Genomic DNA, 20,422 nt, shown 5'->3' with positions numbered 1-20,422 from the left:
ATCGTGTTCTGTTCGAAAGCGAAGCGGTAACCATGGGCGTAAAAGCGGGGCCGGAGCGGGGTAAAAGCGGGGCCCGGGTAATGGAGCCGAAAGAAGGGAAAGGGAGAAAAGCGATTAGTCGGCCGATGAAAAGAGAGCGATTCGATTGGCTCGGGTTGAGGGTTGAGAGTTGAGTACGGGGTTCATGTAGTATGTAAGAAGTCCCTTGAAAAAAGAGTTCCTATTAAAAAGGGGGTTTGCACCCAGTCAGGGTGTCCCCGAGCCAAAGCAAGCGGTGCCAAGAGACCGACGACTAAACCTGGAGGCACAAGCACTTCCGAAAGGACCGAAAAGGAGCCCGAAGTTGATTTCCAGACGGGTGTGAAATGTCTGGAAAACACCCTTTCTATTAATAAACGTTCGGATATAACGCGAGATTAATAAGATGACTGGTGGCGACATTAGGGCTGTGAAACAACACGTTCTGGCTTATGTGCCACAGGATCGTTTGTCTGGCCATGGAATAATTTCCTTGGAGGTTATAACCTCGCAGCATGCTCTCTTAACCACCGGTGCAGGTTTGCGTCCTGGGGCCTCCAATTGAATAGCACAGGTACGATGCACGTTGCATGATATTTCAAGTTTTTTAAATACGCCAAAGATGCCTAAACCACAAAGACAGATGCTATCGATTGATTTGAAAGCAGAAAGAGCAACACTGTTTGCTGGATATGAGTAATTTTTATGGAATGGTATATGTTATATTTACATAGGCCTTACCACATCTCAGGGCACTTTATGAAGTATAAATAAAAAAAATACGTTTCGTTGATGTCATGACAACTGTTGTTTGATATAATGCGAAAGCCATGAAACATGTGGACAGTGCTTGACTATGTGCTGCATTTGCTACAGGAAAGCTGTTGGATGTTACGGATGGCCCTACCATGATGTTGAAATAGCGTGTTACTGATTAAAGACAGTTTCCTCTGAGAACGTAACATTGAAACACCTTGCTGTGCAGTGGTTCCACGTTGTGGCTTCAGGCCACAGTTGCCTTGTGAACTTGTGTTAAAGAAAGAGGTGACTAAAACTCATACAGTATCAGTTAGGGAGACTGAATGGCTTTTGCTGGATAATGTTGCACAATGTTGCACAATGTTGCACATGATATTCATCATAGCTACTAAAGTTTCATCTGTTGTCAGATGATTGTCAGCTGGGAAAGGCATAAGTGTACTGGCCCGGAACATCCATACACACGTCCACACGAGACAGGTGCTTGTGCGGCGTCTCTCCTGTGTCTGAGAGACCTTTTGTAGACAGACAATACTAAAAATGGCCCGGGCCTGTCCTTGTCGTAACAGGGGTTGTGGATAGGACTGAACTGAGTGAAGCGGCAGAAAAATATCTGAAAAAGCCGTTCACCGAAACCAACTTGAATACTGCGGCTTCAAGCCTAATCCTAGATTTGAAGTCTAGCAAGCAAGCAAGAAAGCAAGCAAGCAAGCAAATAATTACTTCGGTTTGGCTGATGTCGACTTCCGGTTTGCCTTATTTATGGTTCCGGTGTGGCTTATTTCCAGATACGGTTTGCCTGATTTCCGGATACGGTTTGCCTGATTTCCTGTTCCGGTTTGTCTGATTTCCGGTTCCGGTTTGCCTGAATTCTGGTTCCCGTGTGTCTGATTTCCGCATACGGTTTGCCTGATTTCCTGTTCCGGTTTGTCCGGTTTGTCTGATTTCCGGTTCCGGTTTGCCTGATTTCCTGTTCCGGTTTGTCTGATTTCCGGTTCCGGTTTGCCTGAATTCTGGTTCCCGTGTGTCTGATTTCCGCATACGGTTTGCCTGATTTCCGGTTCCGGTGTGCATTATTTCCGGTTCCGGTGTGGCTTATTTCCGGTTCCGGTTTGCCTGATTTCTTGTTCTCGTGTGCCTTATTTCCTGTTCCGGTGTGCATGATTTCCGGTTCCGGTGTGGCTTATTTCCGGTTCCGGTTTGCCTGATTTCTTGTTCTCGTGTGCCTTATTTCCTGTTCCGGTGTGCATGATTTTCGGTTCCGGTGTGGCTATTTCCGGTTCAGGTTTGCCTGATTTCCGGTTCCGGTGTGCATTATTTCCGGTTCCGGTCTGTCGGACTTCCGGATCCGGTTTCCCTGATTTCTGGTTCCCGTGGTTCCCGTGGTTCAAGGGGCATTATTTTCGGATCCGGTTTGCCTGATTTCTGGTTCCGGTTTGCCCTATTTCCAGTTCCGGTGTGGCCTATTTCCGGTGTGGCTTATTTCCGGTTCCGGTTCCGGTTTGCTTGATTTCCGGTTCCGTCGTGCCTGATCCTGATTTCGGCCAGGCAACTGGTCAGTTTGAGGGGACGTTTGGTGCCCAATGCGTCATTATGTGTAAGTTGTTTCGGAATTGAAGAAGGGCCATATGTTTTCTCCTCTTTTACACGTATTAATAATTGAATAACTATTGTTAACATCGACGGCCTGGATTCAAGTAGAATCTTTATTACAAAGGTTCGTGTGTATATAAGTTTAAACTGTGAGAGTGATGCCAATAGTGGCCTTGTAGACACCCTAACAACAAATAATTTAAATTCATGATTTTGATTTGATTTCTGAATCAAATTTAAATGTGTTTTGAAGTGCCAACTTTGTTCATGTTCAATGTATCAAGGCATTTAAAGTTTCTATCAACATTCTATCCTGTTTGCAGGTTTTCATAAAGAGGATAAAATAACACATTCTGTGTTGGCCCAATGGTTCACAGGTCTGAAGTGTCCAGCTGTGCAGGATACGAAGCCTTGCCAGGGCAGCTGGTCTGTGGTGCTGAGTGTGTCTATAGTTCATAAATATATAGTTCAAAACAGGACTAAATCCTAATAATCCATCGAGAATGACTCAGTACCTGTGTCACACTTTGCAAGCATGCGCATGTGATGTTTGTTCTGATTCTAAGGATCACATCACCCAAACAACAGCTAACCTAAGAAGATTTTTTGGAACATTTGGTCAAAGGATGCCAAAAGGGGTAGCCAAATTAGCCATAGTTCCCAAGCACACTCAAAATGGAGCCCAACCCTTGCCCTGGTTCCCTAACCCTAAGACACAAAATGGAGCCCAACCCATGCCCTGGTTCCCTAACCCTAAGACACAAAATGGAGCCCAACCCATGCCCTGGTTCCCTAACCCTAAGACACAAAATGGAGCCCAACCCTTGCCCTGGTTCCCTAACCCTAAGACACAAAATGGAGCCCAACCCATGCCCTGGTTCCCTAACCCTAAGACACAAAATGGAGCCCAACCCATGCCCTGGTTCCCTAACCCTAAGACACAAAATGGAGCCCAACCCTTGCCCTGGTTCCCTAACCCTAAGACACAAAATGGAACCCAACCCTTGCCCTGGTTCCCTAACCCTAAGACACAAAATGAAACCCAACCCATGCCCTGGTTCCCTAACCCTAAGACACAAAATGGAGCCCAACCCATGCCCTGGTTCCCTAACCCTAAGACACAAAATGGAGCCCAACCCTTGCCCTGGCTCCCTAACCCTAAGACACTAAATGGAGCCCAACCCTTGCCCTGGTTCCCTAACCCTAAGACACAAAATGGAGCCCAACAAATGCCCTGGTTCCCTAACCCTAAGACACAAAATGGAGCCCAACCTTGCCCTGGTTCCCTAACCCTAAGACACAAAATGGAACCCAACCCTTGCCCTGGTTCCCTAACCCTAAGACACAAAATGGAACCCAACAAATGCCCTGGTTCCCTAACCCTAAGACACAAAATGGAGCCCAACCCATGCCCTGGTTCCCTAACCCTAAGACACAAAATGGAGCCCAACCCATGCCCTGGTTCCCTAACCCTAAGACACAAAATGGAGCCCAACCCTTGCCCTGGTTCCCTAACCCTAAGACACAAAATGGACCCCAACCCTTGCCCTGGTTCCCTAACCCTAAGACACAAAATGGAGCCCAACCCATGCCCTGGTTCCCTAACCCTAAGACACAAAATGGAGCCCAACCCATGCCCTGACACCGGAACCAGAAATAAGCCAAACCGGAACTGGAAATCAGGCACACTGGAACCGGACATCAGGCACAATGGAAGTGGAATGCAGGCAGGCAGGCAGGCAGGCAGGCAGGCACACCCAGCTCACCTCGCACAGTGTATAGTGAAAACAATAGCAATAGGCATTACATGTATCCAGTATGTACCCTATGAAGATACCAGGACTCACAAGTTCCACAAAGGAGCAGGAAGGGGAGGGGGTTTGGTAGAGGAGGGAGAGGGGGAGCGGTCGTTTCTGTCACCTGGGGTGGGTTGGGGGTGTCATCCCATCCCATGGATCTGGTCTCCAGGGTGAGACACAATGTCATGTCACCAGACAGTTACAGTAACAGGCGATCGACAGATACTGGAAGAAAGTCACACTGACCTACTATTGTTATCATTAAATTGCCATACACAACTTTCCTAATTGATGCCCCAAGGATAGCATGACCTTGGGTAAAGAGCGTGGCTTCAAAAGCAAAATGATCGATTTCTGACTAAATCTGAATGCATCCTTCCCATTTACTTGGCTGCTAATTTATTTTATTTTTTTTATTTGGGGTGGGGTGGGGTGGGGGTGGCGGTGGGGGGTGTTTGTTGTTTAACGCCAAACTCAGCAATATTCTAGCGATAGGATGGCGTTCTGTAAATAATCGAGTCTGGACCAGACAATCCAGTGATTGACATAATGAACATCGGTCTAGGTAACTGGGATACAATGAGATGAATCAATAAATTCACGTCATTTGTCGTGTTTAGAGTAAACGTTAGTCAACTTACAGTGTTACTTTTACTTCAATTATTTGAGTTGATTCTTTTGTTTGACTTTGACAGTGACTCAGTAGTTACAACAAAGTTTAGCTTAATATTGTAGATACATTTTTACTTTGTCAGGCTTTCAGCTACGTGCAATCTACAGCCTACATCTTACATACCAACTTGGTGAGGCCTTGTACAGTTGATCATATACCTTATAGTCAGGTTTTACCTTGACTTACAAAAGTGGGGGCCAAGGGGACCCCTAATAATGAATTTTAAGGGTCCTTGCAGACAATATGAGGGTCCTGTAAGTGACGAAATGGTGTAGAGTACTGTAACAGATAATTACATTACACTGTAAAAACTGTGTTTAGAATGTAAACACACAAGACATGTTTAGATCTATAAACAACAACGACAACAACAACAACGACAACAGTCTCCGTAGCACAGGTAGTAAGAAGGACTACCAACCAAGAGCTTGCAGGTCCGTATGTAAAACTATTATTAAACATATTCCATCAGTGTCTTGTTGGCTATAACTAACGACACTTCTCTCTGGTGGCAATGAAGTTATACCTGCTTACCGCAATAGGCACTAAACATTGTTAAGTTAGGCCTAAACATGTCAAAATTATGGGACAAGGAACATTTGTTCCAAACACATTTTACACAGTGTAGAGCCTGGAATGAATCAATGACCACGTGGACAGTGGTCATTATTGGTGGATAAAATGACTGACGCCCATAACTGTTCCCATTGGCTGTAGGCACAAAGAATATTGTGAACCTGCATGGTCACCTGGATTAAACTTCCAAAGGCAAATCCACAATCCACAATCCACTACCCCATACACCCAAAACACCCGGTAGTCAAATTCGTATATTGCTTGTCAAACCTTTCAATCCACATGGGTATTACATCCATACAGGCTCACGCACCTGTCTACAGTCTGTCCAAGTGTTATAACGTGGCTAGGGCAGATTCACCATAGACTTCTCGTCCACCGTGAGTTGGAGCGACTGTATTGCACGTGGTTGAAACGTGCTTGACATGACACAGTTGGGGGTACACTGAACAGCAGAAACTTGGCAATATAAACTCCTGTTGTCTGTATATAATGCAAACAGCCAGGGGAATTGGGGATAAAATACTCTTGCACGTCCCCATACTCTCCATATAAGATCCTGGAACTTCATTTTGTAAAAGCTTTTAAACTTTATAATCCACATTTTCTACCATACTCCAGCAACACACTTTCAAATCACAAAATCTAACATAGATTTTGTAAATTCTTTTGAACGTAAAATATAAGTATGGTAAAATGAAATATTTAAGCTATGGTGAAATATATGTCATGCCAAACAATTCACATATTTTAATTATTAGGCTTGTGTCGAGGTGATCAAATCACAATTTATTATTACAAGTATGAGGGGAATTACACGCCAAGGTGAGCGGAATTTGTAGAAACTGAAGCATTGCCAGTAACACGACCAGCTGGATTACCTGTCCTTTTATAGCTATTATTGTTGACGTTTTATGACGAAGGACTGGTGACGTTGAATAATTTCCCGTCTGTAATTGGCTAATGTCAAATGGCTATTCTATTCCCTTCTGGTCTATTGTTAATGTCAAATTTTGTTTCGTCACTATATGGCAGAAATACTGCCGATGTGACGTTAAACTTTAACTAACTCACTCACTCACTCACTCCCTTCTGCTCGTTCCGACTGCCTGTCACGTGGCGTCCGGAAGTAAGCGGAATTACCTACTGGTGTCGACTCTATAGTTTAAGAAAATCTGCACTGTGTGTAAACAATCATATTTGGACCAGACAATCCAGTGATTGGTGTAACGAGTAACAGGCTGTCAGCCTACTCACTGAGCCTGCAGACCAACCCATCCATTGACGTGCCTCCTTCCACTGCCACTGGCACAGGTTGATGGGGATCAATTCTACCCCTGAGTACCGAGTACAACCACCACCCGCACCCCCAAACACCCCCCCACCCCCACCCCAAACACCCCCAAACACCCCCCCCCCCCCCACCTCCCCCCCACCCCGACCCCAAACACCCCCCCACCCCACCCCAACACCACCCCACCCAACCTCACCCACCCCACCCCACCCCACCCCACCCCCACCCCCAAACACCCCACCCCACCCCACCCCACCCCCACCCCCAAACACCCCACCCCACCCCACCCCCACCCCCAAACACCCCACCCCACCCCAAACACCCCCAAACATCCCCCCCCCCCCCCCCCCCCCCACACACACACACACACACACACACCTCCCTCCCACAAGGAAAGCACAATCTATTTTAATAAAGTAAGACTCACAAATAATGAACACTTTTATCTATAATAAGAAGTAAATCATTTATACATTCGATGATATGTGTTTTGTAGACATATACCGAATGTTATCTTTTTATAGCTATTTCAGGTTGGTGTTGTTGTTGAACGCCACACTTAGTAATATTCCAGCTACATGACGGCCATCTGTAAATAATCGATTTTGGATCAGACAATCTTGTGATCAACACTATGATCATCGATCCACTTAAATGAGATTCCAGGACAGACAATCAACCAAGTCACTGAGCCTGACCTATATTCCTATCCGGAACCCAGACGGGTAGGGCTACCGGTAGTTGATATATATCAAAATGTAACTCTTTATATACATGTAGCTTACACATACAATATCAAAAGACAACCCCATCGTAATTTGGACAGTTTCAAGATTTTGTTCAAATGCATACAGTGTTACACAGGTTATCAATGCGTGGGTTTATCTGACATTGACAGGGTCAGCCACTGTGAACCATGCCTCGTGTTTTTACGTTCCGAGCAGCCATGATAAGAGACAGGCTCTGTTGAAACTAAAGTGACACTGGTACATGACATTCACGTGTCCCATTCCACTGGCCATATCCTGGCCTCATCACTGGCAGCCAAGGATGCAGATAGATTTAGACAAAGTCAGATACAAAGAGGTGGATATAGATGCTGCTTGCTACTTCTTGCTTCCTCCCTCCCTCACTCACTCACTCACTCACTCACTCACAAAGATTTTATTCTACATTTGGGAAAAAGAACTGGAAACTGTAGGCAACTATATACATGTCTGTTTGTTTGTTTGTTTGTTTGTTTGTTTGTTGTGCAACGCCGCACTCAGCAATATCCCAGCTATATGACGGCGGTCTGTAAATAATCGAGTCTGAACCAGACAATCCAGTGATTGACATCATGAGCATCGATCTATGCAACTGTTTTACGATCACATGTATCAACCAAGTCAGCGAGCCTGACCACCCGATCCCGTTAGTTGCCTCTAACAACAAGCATAGTCGCCTTTTACAGCAAGTATGGGTTGCTGAAGACCTATTCTACCCCGGCTATGTACGTCTTGCTTATAGTGTTGGATATAGTTGTGAGCTTGACACGTGACACGCTTTAGGAAGCGCATGATGCACATTAGAAGTCACATAAAAGCCTTTTCAGCAGTATTCTTTTTAAAGGTCTGCCCATTGGCTTACAAAAGCATGATATAGACTTAGCCCAAGAATAAAATAACATATTTGATACCCAAACAAAACAATCAACACCTAATGTGATAACACTGATTAAATACTCCATGGCCCCAAAACATGCCTGGAGAACCGATTGTAAATATTCATGATTTAAAATGTCCCAATTATTGTCTAAAATACACTCAGTTAAATTAAGATACAATTATAATTAGAAAATTGCTGAATGTGGCGTTAAACATCAAACAAACAAGATACAATTAACTTGCAAGTTTGTAAAATATTTAGTGATTTGGGTGTCATTAATTACATCACACGTTGCTTTATAATGTGCTGCAATGGTTTGTTAAATACACCCGTGGCCACAGGTATAATTATACATTTACCAAACAAAATATATCCGACCAACAAGTAAATCATTTGTTGTGGCCTCATGAGCAAACTGTTGGATACGGGAGCCTCTCACCAGAGGCTACCAAGTGTATGTCTGTTTCAAAGTTTCCGTGCTATAATCTGTCAATCAATCAGATGGCTCGGTGACAAATCTAAACGTCGCCATGGAGACGCTATACCAGCTCCTAACTGGACCTGCACCAGATCTCCCACATACATTGACTCATGCAGGAAACTGATTTACAGAATGCTTGGAGTCCAATGTTAAACTTGGATGTGAAGAACTGTCCTTTAACTTGTTTGACAATGAACTGAGTGTATCAAGACAATTGCCATCCCCGTCAGGATAATTGAGAACTATTGTCCGTACGAAACGGTGTTCTCATGAGTAAGGATAAGATATATGGAATAAGGATTGACGTTTCAGTACAGGTTCTAACGCCCTTATAGTCCAGTAATTAAAAGGTCAAGGTTCAACAAAATTGTCGGAAAGGTTTATTGCTGGATTTTGGTGCCTTGACACCTATACATTAAAACAAAAATAGTTTACCAAAATCGGACGTGGGGAACTATCTGAAAATAGGTCAAATCCAAGATGGCCGCCAACAAAAGTAATTATAGTCATAAAAATGGAACCAATAGCAATAAAAACATTTATGATGATTCTTTCTATATCAGCTTGACAGGATAAATGCAAAGGAATGTATATTTATCAATGTTGAACTGAAAATTCACATAGAAAGTTAAAATAATGCCTCAAAATGACGAAAAAGTACACAAATGTGTTAATATCAGTAATTCTTGCAGAAGATGAACCGATTTATTATAATGTTGACGTTTTACATATATAAGCATACAGTGTATTGTCTTCACATAAATAATCAAGTTAGAAAATAAAAATCCCAAAGTATCCCCTTCTTCAAAATGGCGGCCGAGCAGACAGTGTTTTGAAGCATGTGGACAATGCAAAGGGGTGACATGTTTAAATGGACCCAGTCATGACTGTTCTGACATTACTGAATAATCGTCTCTTCATGTCCAGTATATGAGTGTGAATATAAAGACTATCTTGAACTTTAGACATTTAAATTGATACTAAGTTTGACTTGTAAACTTTAGTATTGCAGGGTTATTCACTCTTTATAGGCCTGTGTTAAGTATTTTATAGTCCGATATGGAACAGTTGCATTTGTTTCACTTTTCAGGCAGCCATAATTTATTTCTGTGAAAGATTTCACTTCAAACAATTTGTTAAATAAACATTCCTCTGTGTTGATCCTAGCAAGTTGATTATAAATAGACTCATCATCCATGTTAAGATTTTGATTGATTCAATGTTTTCACTTTTTCGATTTTCGTTTGTTTTGATGGTGGCCATCTTGGATTGGACCTATTTTGGGTGTTTCCCAAAGTCAAATTTTGGTAAACTGTTGGGTTTTTTTTAATAAACCTATCGAGTCACTGAAATGCGTTAAAAAAACGTTTCCGTCAATTTTGTTGATGGAAAATATTTACAGATACATGCTGGGGAGGGGTGGGTGGGTAGGTACAGATACATGGTGGTGAGGGGTGGTTGGATACAGATTCATGGCGGTGTGGGTTGGCCGGGTACAGATTCATTGTGGTGAGGGATGGGTGGGTACAGATTCATGGTGGTGAGGGCCGGGTGGGTACAGATTCATGGTGGTGAGGGCCGGGTGGGTACAGATTCATGGTGGTGTAGGGTGGGTGGGCGGGTACAGATGCATGGTGGTGAGGGGTGGGTCGGTACAGATTCATGGTGTTGAGGGCCGGGTGGGTACAGATTCATGGTGGTGAGGGCCGGGTGGGTACAGATTCATGGTGGTGTATTTACAGATGCATGGTGGTGAGGGCCGGGTGGGTACAGATTCATGGTGGTGAGGGCCGGGTGGGTACAGATTCATGGTGGTGAGGGCCGGGTGGGTACAGATTAATGGCGGTGTGGGGTGGGTGGATGGGTGGGTGGGTACAGATTCATGGCGGTGTGGGGTGGGTGGGTACAGATTCATGGTGGTGAGGGGTGGGTGGGTACAGATACACGGTGGTGTGGGGTGGGTGGGTACAGATTCATGGTGGGTTGGTGGGTGGGTGGGTGGGTGGGTGGGTGGGTGGGTACAGATACACGGCAGTGTGGGGTGGGCGGGTACAGATTCATGGTGGTCTGGGGTGGGCGGGTACAGATACACGGTGGTCTGGGGTGGGTGGGTCCAGATACATGGTGGTGAGGGGTGGTCGGGTACAGATACACGGTGGTGTGGGGTGGGCGGGTACAGATTCATGGTGGTGTGGGGTGGGCGGGTGCAGATTCATGGTGGTGAGGGGTGGGCGTGTACAGATACACGGCAGTGTTGGGTGGGCGGGTACAGATTCATGGTGGTGAGCGGTGGTCGGGTACAGATACACGGTGGTCTGGGGTGGGTGGGTACAGATACATGGTGGTGAGGGGTGGTCTGGTACAGATACACGGTGGTGTGGGGTGGGTGGGTACAGATTCATGGTGGTGAGGGGTGGGTGGGTACAGATACACGGTGGTGTGGGGTGGGTGGGTCCAGATACATGGTGGTGAGGGGTGGTCGGGTACAGATACACGGTGGTGTGGGGTGGGTGGGTACAGATTCATGGTGGTGAGGGGTGGGTGGGTGGGTGGGTACAGATACACGGCAGTGTGGGGTGGGCGGGTACAGATTCATGGTGGTGAGCGGTGGGCGGGTACAGATACACGGTGGTCTTGGGTGGGTGGGTACAGATACACGGTGGTGTGGGGTGGGCGGGTACAGATTCATGGTGGTGTGGGGTGGGCGGGTGCAGATTCATGGTGGTGAGGGGTGGTCGGGTACAGATACACGGTGGTGTGGGGTGGGCGGGTACAGATTCATGGTGGTGTGGGGTGGGCGGGTGCAGATTCATGGTGGTGAGGGGTGGGCGGGTACAGATACATGGTGGTGTGGGATGGTCGGGTACAGATACACGGTGGTGAGGGGTGGTCGGGTACAGATTCATGGTGGTGAGGGCTAGGCGAGTGAAAATATCACTTTTCTCAACTTCAGAAACTCATTCTTTCACGCTGTTTAAAGTCTATAATAAATAGCCTTTCCAGCTATACTACTGTTGCATTTGTACGACTTGCCTTGAAATGGCGTAGAATTGTCTCGTTTGGAGATTTACGAAGGACGCGTAATAATAGACACACAATATTCGTACTTGGAATATCTCCTAAGAAGCCATCATACTATCATTTGGGTAAGTATGTTTACGATACACTTATTTCCACGGGAGAAATAGCCTTTCACGTTATAGTGCTGTTGTGTATGCGCTGTGTATGCGCTGTGTACGACTTGCCTTGAAATGGCGTAGAATTGTCTCGTTTGGAGATTTACGAAGGACGCGTAATAATAGACACACAATATTTGTACTTGGAATATCTCCTGAGAAGCCATCATACTATCATTTGGGTAAGTATGTATACGATACACTTATTTCCACGGGAGAAATAGCCTTTCACTTTATAGTGCTGTTGCGTTTGCGATGTGTACGACTTGCCTTAAAATGGCGTAGAATTGTCTCGTTTGGTGATTTACGAAAGACGCGTAATAATAGACACACAATATTCGTACTTGGAATATCTCCTAAGAAGCCATCATACTATCATTTGGGTAAGTATGTTTACGATACACTTATTTCCACGGGAGAAATAGCCTTTCGCGTTATAGTGCTGTTGTGTATGCGCTGTGTATGCGCTGTGTACGACTTGCCTTGAAATGGCGTAGAATTGTCTCGTTTGGAGATTTACGAAGGACGCGTAATAATAGACACACAATATTTGTACTTGGAATATCTCCTGAGAAGCCATCATACTATCATTTGGGTAAGTATGTATACGATACACTTATTTCCACGGGAGAAATAGCCTTTCACTTTATAGTGCTGTTGCGTTTGCGATGTGTACGACTTGCCTTAAAATGGCGTAGAATTGTCTCGTTTGGTGATTTACGAAAGACGCGTAATAATAGACACACAATATTTGTACTTGGGATATCTCCTGAGAAGCCATCATACTATCATTTGGGTACGTATGTATAAGATACACTTATTTCCACTGGAGAAATAGCCTTTCACTTTATAGCGCTGTTGTGTATGCGCTGTGTACAACTTGCCTTGAAATGGCATAGAATTGTCTCGTTTGATGATTTACGAAAGACGCGTAATAATAGACACACAATATTCGTACTTGGAATATCACCTAAGAAGCCATTATACTTTCATTTGGGTAAGTATGTATACAATACACTTATTAACACAGGAGAAATAGCCTTTCACTTTATAGTGCTGTTGTGTATGCGCTGTGTACGACTTGCCTTGAAATGGCATATAATTGTCTCGTTTGGTGAGTTACGAAAGACGCGTAATAATAGACACACAATATTCGTACTTGGAATATCTCCTGAGAAACCACCATACTATCATTTGGATAAGTATGTATACGATACACTTATTTCCACGGGAGAAAAAGCCTTTCACGTTATAGTGCTGTTGCGTATGCGCTGTGTACGACTTGCCTTGAAAAGGCACAGAATTGTCTCGTTTGGTGATTTACAAAAGACGTGTAATAATAGACACACAATATTTGTACTTGGGATATCTCCTGAGAATCCATCATAATATCATTTGGGTAAGTATGTATACAATACACTTATTTCCACGGGAGAAAGCCTTTCGCGTTATAGTGCTGTTGCGTATGCGTTGTGTATGACTTGCCTTGAAAGGACACTGAATAATAGACACACAATATTCGTACTTGAAATATCTGGTTATGGGCTCTCAATTCCCTTTATTTACCTACCAGATTTTCTCCCCAGGGCCTAAAATGAAATCCACACATTTCATATTATTTCAAGTTTTGTATATACACAAAAGAATCCTAAACCACAAAGACAATTACGTTTGATAGATTCGAAAAAGTAAAGAGCATACCTATTCGTTGGATGGTATGTTATATTCATATAAACTCAACCAATTCTCAGCGCACTATTTTAACTATCAATAAAAAATGGCTTTACATGGCGTACACTGTGTGCGAAATACGTTTTCGCTATATGTCGAAAAGCGCACGTTTATTCCCCAATTAACTAACATGAACTTAAATGAACGTAAATATGAACTTAAATGAACGTAAATATGAAACCGACATGAAAATGTCATTTCACATAATGTGAAAATTATGTAACACTAGTGGAGTATGATCTTTCTTACAGAGAAGTACAAGGTTGTTTCTCACTCACTGACGTTGAAAGTCCCCCATGGCCATAAACCTGTTTTAACAATTAATAGGTTACTTACAGATAATAAGAGACAAATTCAACACCTTCTGACAATGCAACAACATTGAAACAGGTTTTTCAAGTTTACAAGTTATATTTATGGTAGAGGTGAATAAAACTCATATCGTATGGGCTGGGAAGGACGAATTGACGTTTTGCTCTTGATAATGTTCGACAATGTTGAACATTACATACATGGTATCAAGATAACCATTGTTAGATATTACAGCTGGATGTTCTATATTGTAACACCCTTAGGGTGCTAGCTATATAGTGAAAGCACAAATAACACGAGCAAAGATGAAGTTTGGCAGTCCAAGTTTGTAATGGCGTTCACAAACTTTATGTTTAATTTTGGTTTTAAATGTCAACAATGTGGACACAAATTATTAACAATGTGATAAACAAATGATGCCAATAAATACCCCCAGTTTTGATCAGCTACTATTAAGTCTATTAGATTTTATTAACAGGGCTCAGTCTCCAAAGAAGTAATAATATTAAGTTATATTAGCTTTATTGTTTTGAGCAAATGTTATTTTAAGTAATAAAATGTCAAGAGATTTCTTCCAAATTTGGCCTAAAAATGTATCAAAATATGTACCTAGTGGTAGTGAATGATAAGTAGAAGTCCTACACCTTGACCCGTGATCGTATTTATAGGCATAATTAACATGTCATGTGACCTTTCTTAGCCAATCAGAACACAAGTTGGATGCCTTTCATATCACAAGCATGGCATAGGTAATGTCATTTCCAACACAAGTAAGTGATTACAAAATGTCCTTGTTTTGTCCTATTTGCCCGAATACAATTAGGACACAGTAGAAATAATCAGGACATGGAGACAATTTGTTATAAATAAATGGACAATATCTTTACGCCAACGTTGCGTCAGTGGCCGCCATCTTGGTTGGTGGTCATCTCCGTTACAAGTGACATTTACAAACAATCAGTTTCTTTTATCAATTGGTATTGTCCTTATACTGTACAAAGTGTTCGAATAGATCTAACATGTTGAACAAACAGAATTTGTGAAAATATCTGATACAATGATATTTAGGACAAGGATAGATTCAGACTGGGAGGACAGTTTGACAGACGTCAAACGTACGCTAAGACCATTCACAAATATAGGCCTATAGGAGAAAATATGCCCTCATTCCAAGTATTGATGTTGTCCTATAAGTCCTTTAATAATTCGAACAGTAACACGATTCATTTAAATACTTGGCAAATATTAACAGGGAAACAGACAAACAGATGGTCAATATTGCCTTGAACTGTCGGCAATGAAATGTCATAACACAGAACGACTGTCATATTGCAGGTACAAATGCAAGAAATATGGGAACGTATATGTTGTCCTCTATGTGTCTGAATATTGCAAATCTAGATTAGACTGCAGAAAAATATTTTATCATGAATCTATGACTGTGAAAATTGTGAATCGACATTTGCAGATAGATCGTGATGTAACGAAAATAGGTGACACTTATGATGGACAAGGTTTACTTAATGTACTCTGATTACAATTACTGTTTATATTGGACTTCTATAACAATATTAAATCCCATAACAAAAGATGCCCAATGAGATCCTACTGATGGCTTTTATTCTATACACTCTCCAAAATAGTGTCATCTTTTCGGTTCTGTTAATTATGATGATATGATGAGTGGGACTGTTGTGAAAATGGATATGTGACCTGAATACAAGGATGGTCTGCAAGGATGGTCTGCTTATAATAAACATTCTTTCAAAAACAAAGATTTACAAAATGTTCAAAGTGAGATCAAGGGATCATGTAGGGACTTTCCTTTTGTGAAACACAAAGTGCATGATCTGGTAGATAATATGGCAAGTCTGCAGTTTACAGCTCCCATACAGTAAAGATACGAATATCATAAAATATACGAATAACCCCCATTAACTGGCTTTCCATAGACCAAGGAGCATAACACAGTTTTGTCGCAAATGTGTCAGTCAGTATGACAAATGACTGATTCGAGTTCGATTATTTTTTCTTCATTGAAACTGTAATAATGGCACAATGACTGGTTTGCTGAAATTGTATTTTCCGTGAGTCTAATGTACAGGGTACATGCTGTGATTGTACAAGATAATAGATAGCTATAATTATGTATGTCTATATAAATATTATCAAATACACATAATAAATCTCTTCAGAAATTGAAAGGATTATCATAACAGGATAGGTTTCGTATTTCCAACATTCTACAATAGATTTGAGATCTAATTAATTTTAGATTTATGTTTATTTATGTCTATGGTTGATAATGATAGTCAATCACAAGTCTTTAACTTTTAATTGATATGTTATCTGTAATGTCAGCAATGAGTAAACACTTTGATTTTTCGTTCAACGATATTGCTCTCTGCAGTTATATTTGTGTAGGCTAACAGACGGTCGGTGATTCGGCTGGGCAGGTGCAAGTGGCTTGACCTCGAGTGTGGTGTTGTGGATGACGTCACGTCAAACAGCTGATGTAATGTTGTGGTCACATGATGGTCATATGCGGGTGTTTTCAGTTCCTAAATAATAATATTCTCTTTGACAGAACTGATCTGAACTAGAACGCAGATCTAGCACAGCATGATTGGGAAGATTTCCACAGCGACCATCGAGTAAATGTGACGCTTGACTAACACATCAGAATTTGGCGCAGTTTACTAATATTGGTATTTTGACATGTGCTTTTCACACCAAGGCGTGATATTCCAAAAAGAATAATGAGCATATAATTGAAAACAGAACAGAGTCTTTTACAGAGAGAATGCTGTCAACATGGACCCAAGGTTAAACAGCCTTTTTAATATTTTATCCATACACAACACAAATGGTTGAATTAATAAACAAACAGCTACAATAATTACACAAAACTTATAGATAATCTATTTCTGACTGACAAAATTTGTAAATTGTAAATATGATTTCGTTTTGATGTTTGAAACAGTTTTCATTATATATTTTTTATCCTGCATTATCTAAATTATCAGATACTTCCATCAATGCCATGTGATTTACATACGTTTTCTGTGATATTTAGTTACCCCCGCCACGAAGTCGGGTGGTGGATATTGGAACTGGGTTCGTTCTTTCACCCCTTCCCTCTAGGGACCAATTTTCTCTAAAACTATTTGAGTTAGAGAAATGACATTTTACACACTGGTTTAACTATTCACGATCTCAAATGAGTTCAAAACACGGTGTCCTAAATGAAGTTTCTACAGACATAGGGCCCTTGCATACAGCTAAGTGCATACTATGTCACATAGGAAAAAGATTTCTCATAAAATACTGAGGTTACATGAATGAAAGCTTGCATGCTCCTATAAGAGATACTTGTCAAGATTGAGTTCGAAAATTGGTACCATCAATTATTTTCCCAGAGAAGGGGTATTTCGTGTGTATTAATTTCACCTGTCATCATTTATTCTGACAACGTAAAGAGACCCCAGTTCCGATTTATAAGACTGGGTTTTTTAGTTAACATTAACGTTCTTGTTGGTCACTACTATACGAACAAACCTCTGTGCCCCGTGGTGTGGGATAGTGATAACGCTGTTTTCTTGTTTATTTTGTATCCTTAATACAATAATGAATGTGTAAAAGAGACATCTTGCCTAGAAGCAAGATGCATTCTTGTGTTTTATTTAGATTGTTGTTGTTTTAGTTTAAATCATAATTCAAGTTTAAATCATATAGGTTCCCTACTTGCTGTCGCTAGGGCAAAGGAAAAAGGGGAAAGATATAATTATCAAAAACGAGTTATATTAACGATGTTGCTAATCTTGTTTTCGTAATTCAGTTTCATATTCTGCTTCCTTTTTTATGACCAATAATTCAATTAGTTTCATTGATCAACTATCACTATCGATTTCAAACTTTTCCTTCTGTAGAATGGGATGAAATGGGAAACTTAAAATAAACGTAACATCTTTAAATGTAATATGCATATAATTATCAAGGTGTAAATTTACCAATATTAAACAAACAATAATATGAATTAAAGAAAAAAAATAACAATAAATTAATCGAGGTAATTCACATTTCCGTAATGTTCTCTTTTACTTAATCTAGATGTTACTTATAATTGTACTGTAAATACAATATTATTTCCTGCAAAGGTTAGGCTATCGTTTCCTTGTATTAGTCCACAGTTCTTGAGCTTTCAAATTTAAGTATTTAAACTGTCCAATTATTTTACGTTTCAAGTTATTTATAAATTAGGTTTTAACCCATAACAACACATCATAACACCCGAAGTATAAATAAGCAGTCTGCATCATTGCACAAGGAATTGATGCTTCTATGACATGGTGCCCGTGTTACGAGTGATTGAAAACTAGTTTGTTGAAAATATTTGCTGCCAATGTAGTCTAATGAAAACGTTTCAATGATATTGATGAAATATACGTATACTTACTCTTGGGTGATAGTACATTAGTATAATCTTGTTAATTATTAAGAAATGATAATGATGTCCTATTTTGAGCAATGTCAATTTGAGGATTGTTTTAGCTGTTGAGTTATGTTTCATGTTTTGTCCTTTGAAAATGTCCGATGTTAACCCCGAAGTTTCTTTTCTCACTAATGAAAGAGCTCTGACACTGAAACATTTCTGGTTCTCCAAGATATATAATCCAAACTGTTGGTCGGATTGTAACATTGTCTTTGAAACAGCCTCATTCATGCGCTTCAATATTACAGTATGTAATATACATAGCAAACTAAGAATACCGCCACATTCATCGTTAGTTACGCAGTGCATATGCCTTTGGGATTTGGTGACTTCAGATACTTTTGGAGAGACAATCAACTCTAGTTGAAGGTATGCTATTTGGTTACACTGTGTGCAGCAATAAGAACGTTGTAACACTTGTTATACAATGTATACGCGCGGTGTCATCACACTGGGCACTGAGCGGCCAGACTCACGTTTAGTCTCTGAAATCTTATATTACACAATATCCTTCTTGACTCTAAAAATATTTTAAAAAATCCCTATGTGGAATAGAGCTAGCTTGAGCTGGCTAGACTTGCTTTTGTATGCATTTCTAGATTATTATTTATTCATAAAATAAATATATTCCACGGTCATGGTGCAGGGCTACTGAGCAGCATGCAACGCCAGCTGACGGGCAGGCGCCATGAGGGTTAAGAGCATCGAGAGCCATATACGCTCGTGCAGAAGGTAAATCAGATCAGGGTATGCTTCCTGAGCAAATATCCAAAGATTATTGCGAAGATCAGCAATCTTCTGACCTGGATTAGTGTAGCAGCTTTCCCACATCAGGACGTGCGGAACCATACCGGGTTTTTTTTAAAGTTGAATTGAGCCAAGCATAATTCACGCGCTCCTGTTGAGGCAGACGTGCATAACATGGCTGTGCAACGCCCTCCATGGCACAGCTTTTGGAGCTGATTGGTAATCACCCCAGTTTGACTGAGAAGTCATTATCTTAAACTGTGCTTCAAAAGCAGCAGAATCTCACTTGTCATTAAAATTAGGTAACTGCAGAGAAATACGCGCTCCAGAGGGTTAACTGTCTGACGGGCATAGAGTTAACTCTTTAGGACAGATTTGATACAGAGTTAGACAGCTGTGTCAAAATATTTACTTCATATGGATCAGGAGAGTTGTCATTGGGTACATGACGGCTGGACCAGCAAGGCTGAGGTCCAGTAAGTGTACTAAGCTGCTTTTTAGGATCACCCACATATGTCGCTCGCTGAACGACTGGACAGGGTTCCTGTGATAGCCAACACTATCCATCATTTCATTACTACTCTCAATAGGTCTGACATTCTCCACGGGGGTGCAGTGGGTACATGTGACCTGAGATTGTAAAGTGGACCTTTCTGGTAATAATTAGCCATTGAGTAGGATAAGAATTATAAATGCAATATACAATAAAAAACAATACTCAACTATTATGAATATTTCCAAAGACACACCATATGTTTTTATTGTTGACAAAGACATCCTGTTCTGTCTTTATTTGATGGATTTACAGACTGCGACACCATGTCTCGTCAATGGAACCCGGAGATCCGCCACACAATGCCATTAATGTTTGTTTCGTGCGTAGGTGTTGAGAACTAAACTCTAGGATTGGCGTGACCTTGTGACACGTCTGATAGATAGTGTTGTTCTTGTATTATGACCAGATGCTAGTACTGGGATTTACTAAATTGTGTCTTTAACGTATACCCCAAACTGCTGCTGATGTATGTGGTGTTCCTGCTGATGTATGTGGTGTTCCAGCTGATGTATGTGGCGTTCCTGCTGATGTAGGTGGTGTTCCAGCTGATGTATGTGGTGTTCCAGCT

At 41.6% G+C, this 20,422-nt stretch overlaps 1 protein-coding gene across 1 annotated transcript in view; it reads right to left on the bottom strand.

Moving 5' to 3' along the window:
• The window catches only part of LOC124124551 (calmodulin-binding transcription activator 2-like), a 34,877-nt gene extending 32,938 nt beyond the window's left edge, over positions 1–1,939 (bottom strand). Inside the window, exon 1 of the mRNA XM_048402714.1 lies at positions 1,599–1,939. Within this exon, the coding sequence (XP_048258671.1) occupies positions 1,599–1,939 (341 nt within the window). The remainder of the gene's footprint in view (positions 1–1,598) is intronic.
• Between the last annotated feature and the right edge of the window lie 18,483 nt (positions 1,940–20,422).

This window comes from Haliotis rufescens, unplaced genomic scaffold (assembly GCF_023055435.1).
Source record: "Haliotis rufescens isolate VD_foot unplaced genomic scaffold, xgHalRufe1.0.p SCAF_29, whole genome shotgun sequence".
In the NCBI taxonomy this organism is placed as follows: domain Eukaryota; kingdom Metazoa; phylum Mollusca; class Gastropoda; order Lepetellida; family Haliotidae; genus Haliotis; species Haliotis rufescens.
Note: the sequence above shows the minus strand (reverse complement) of the source record. Positions and strands in the feature narration are given on the sequence as shown.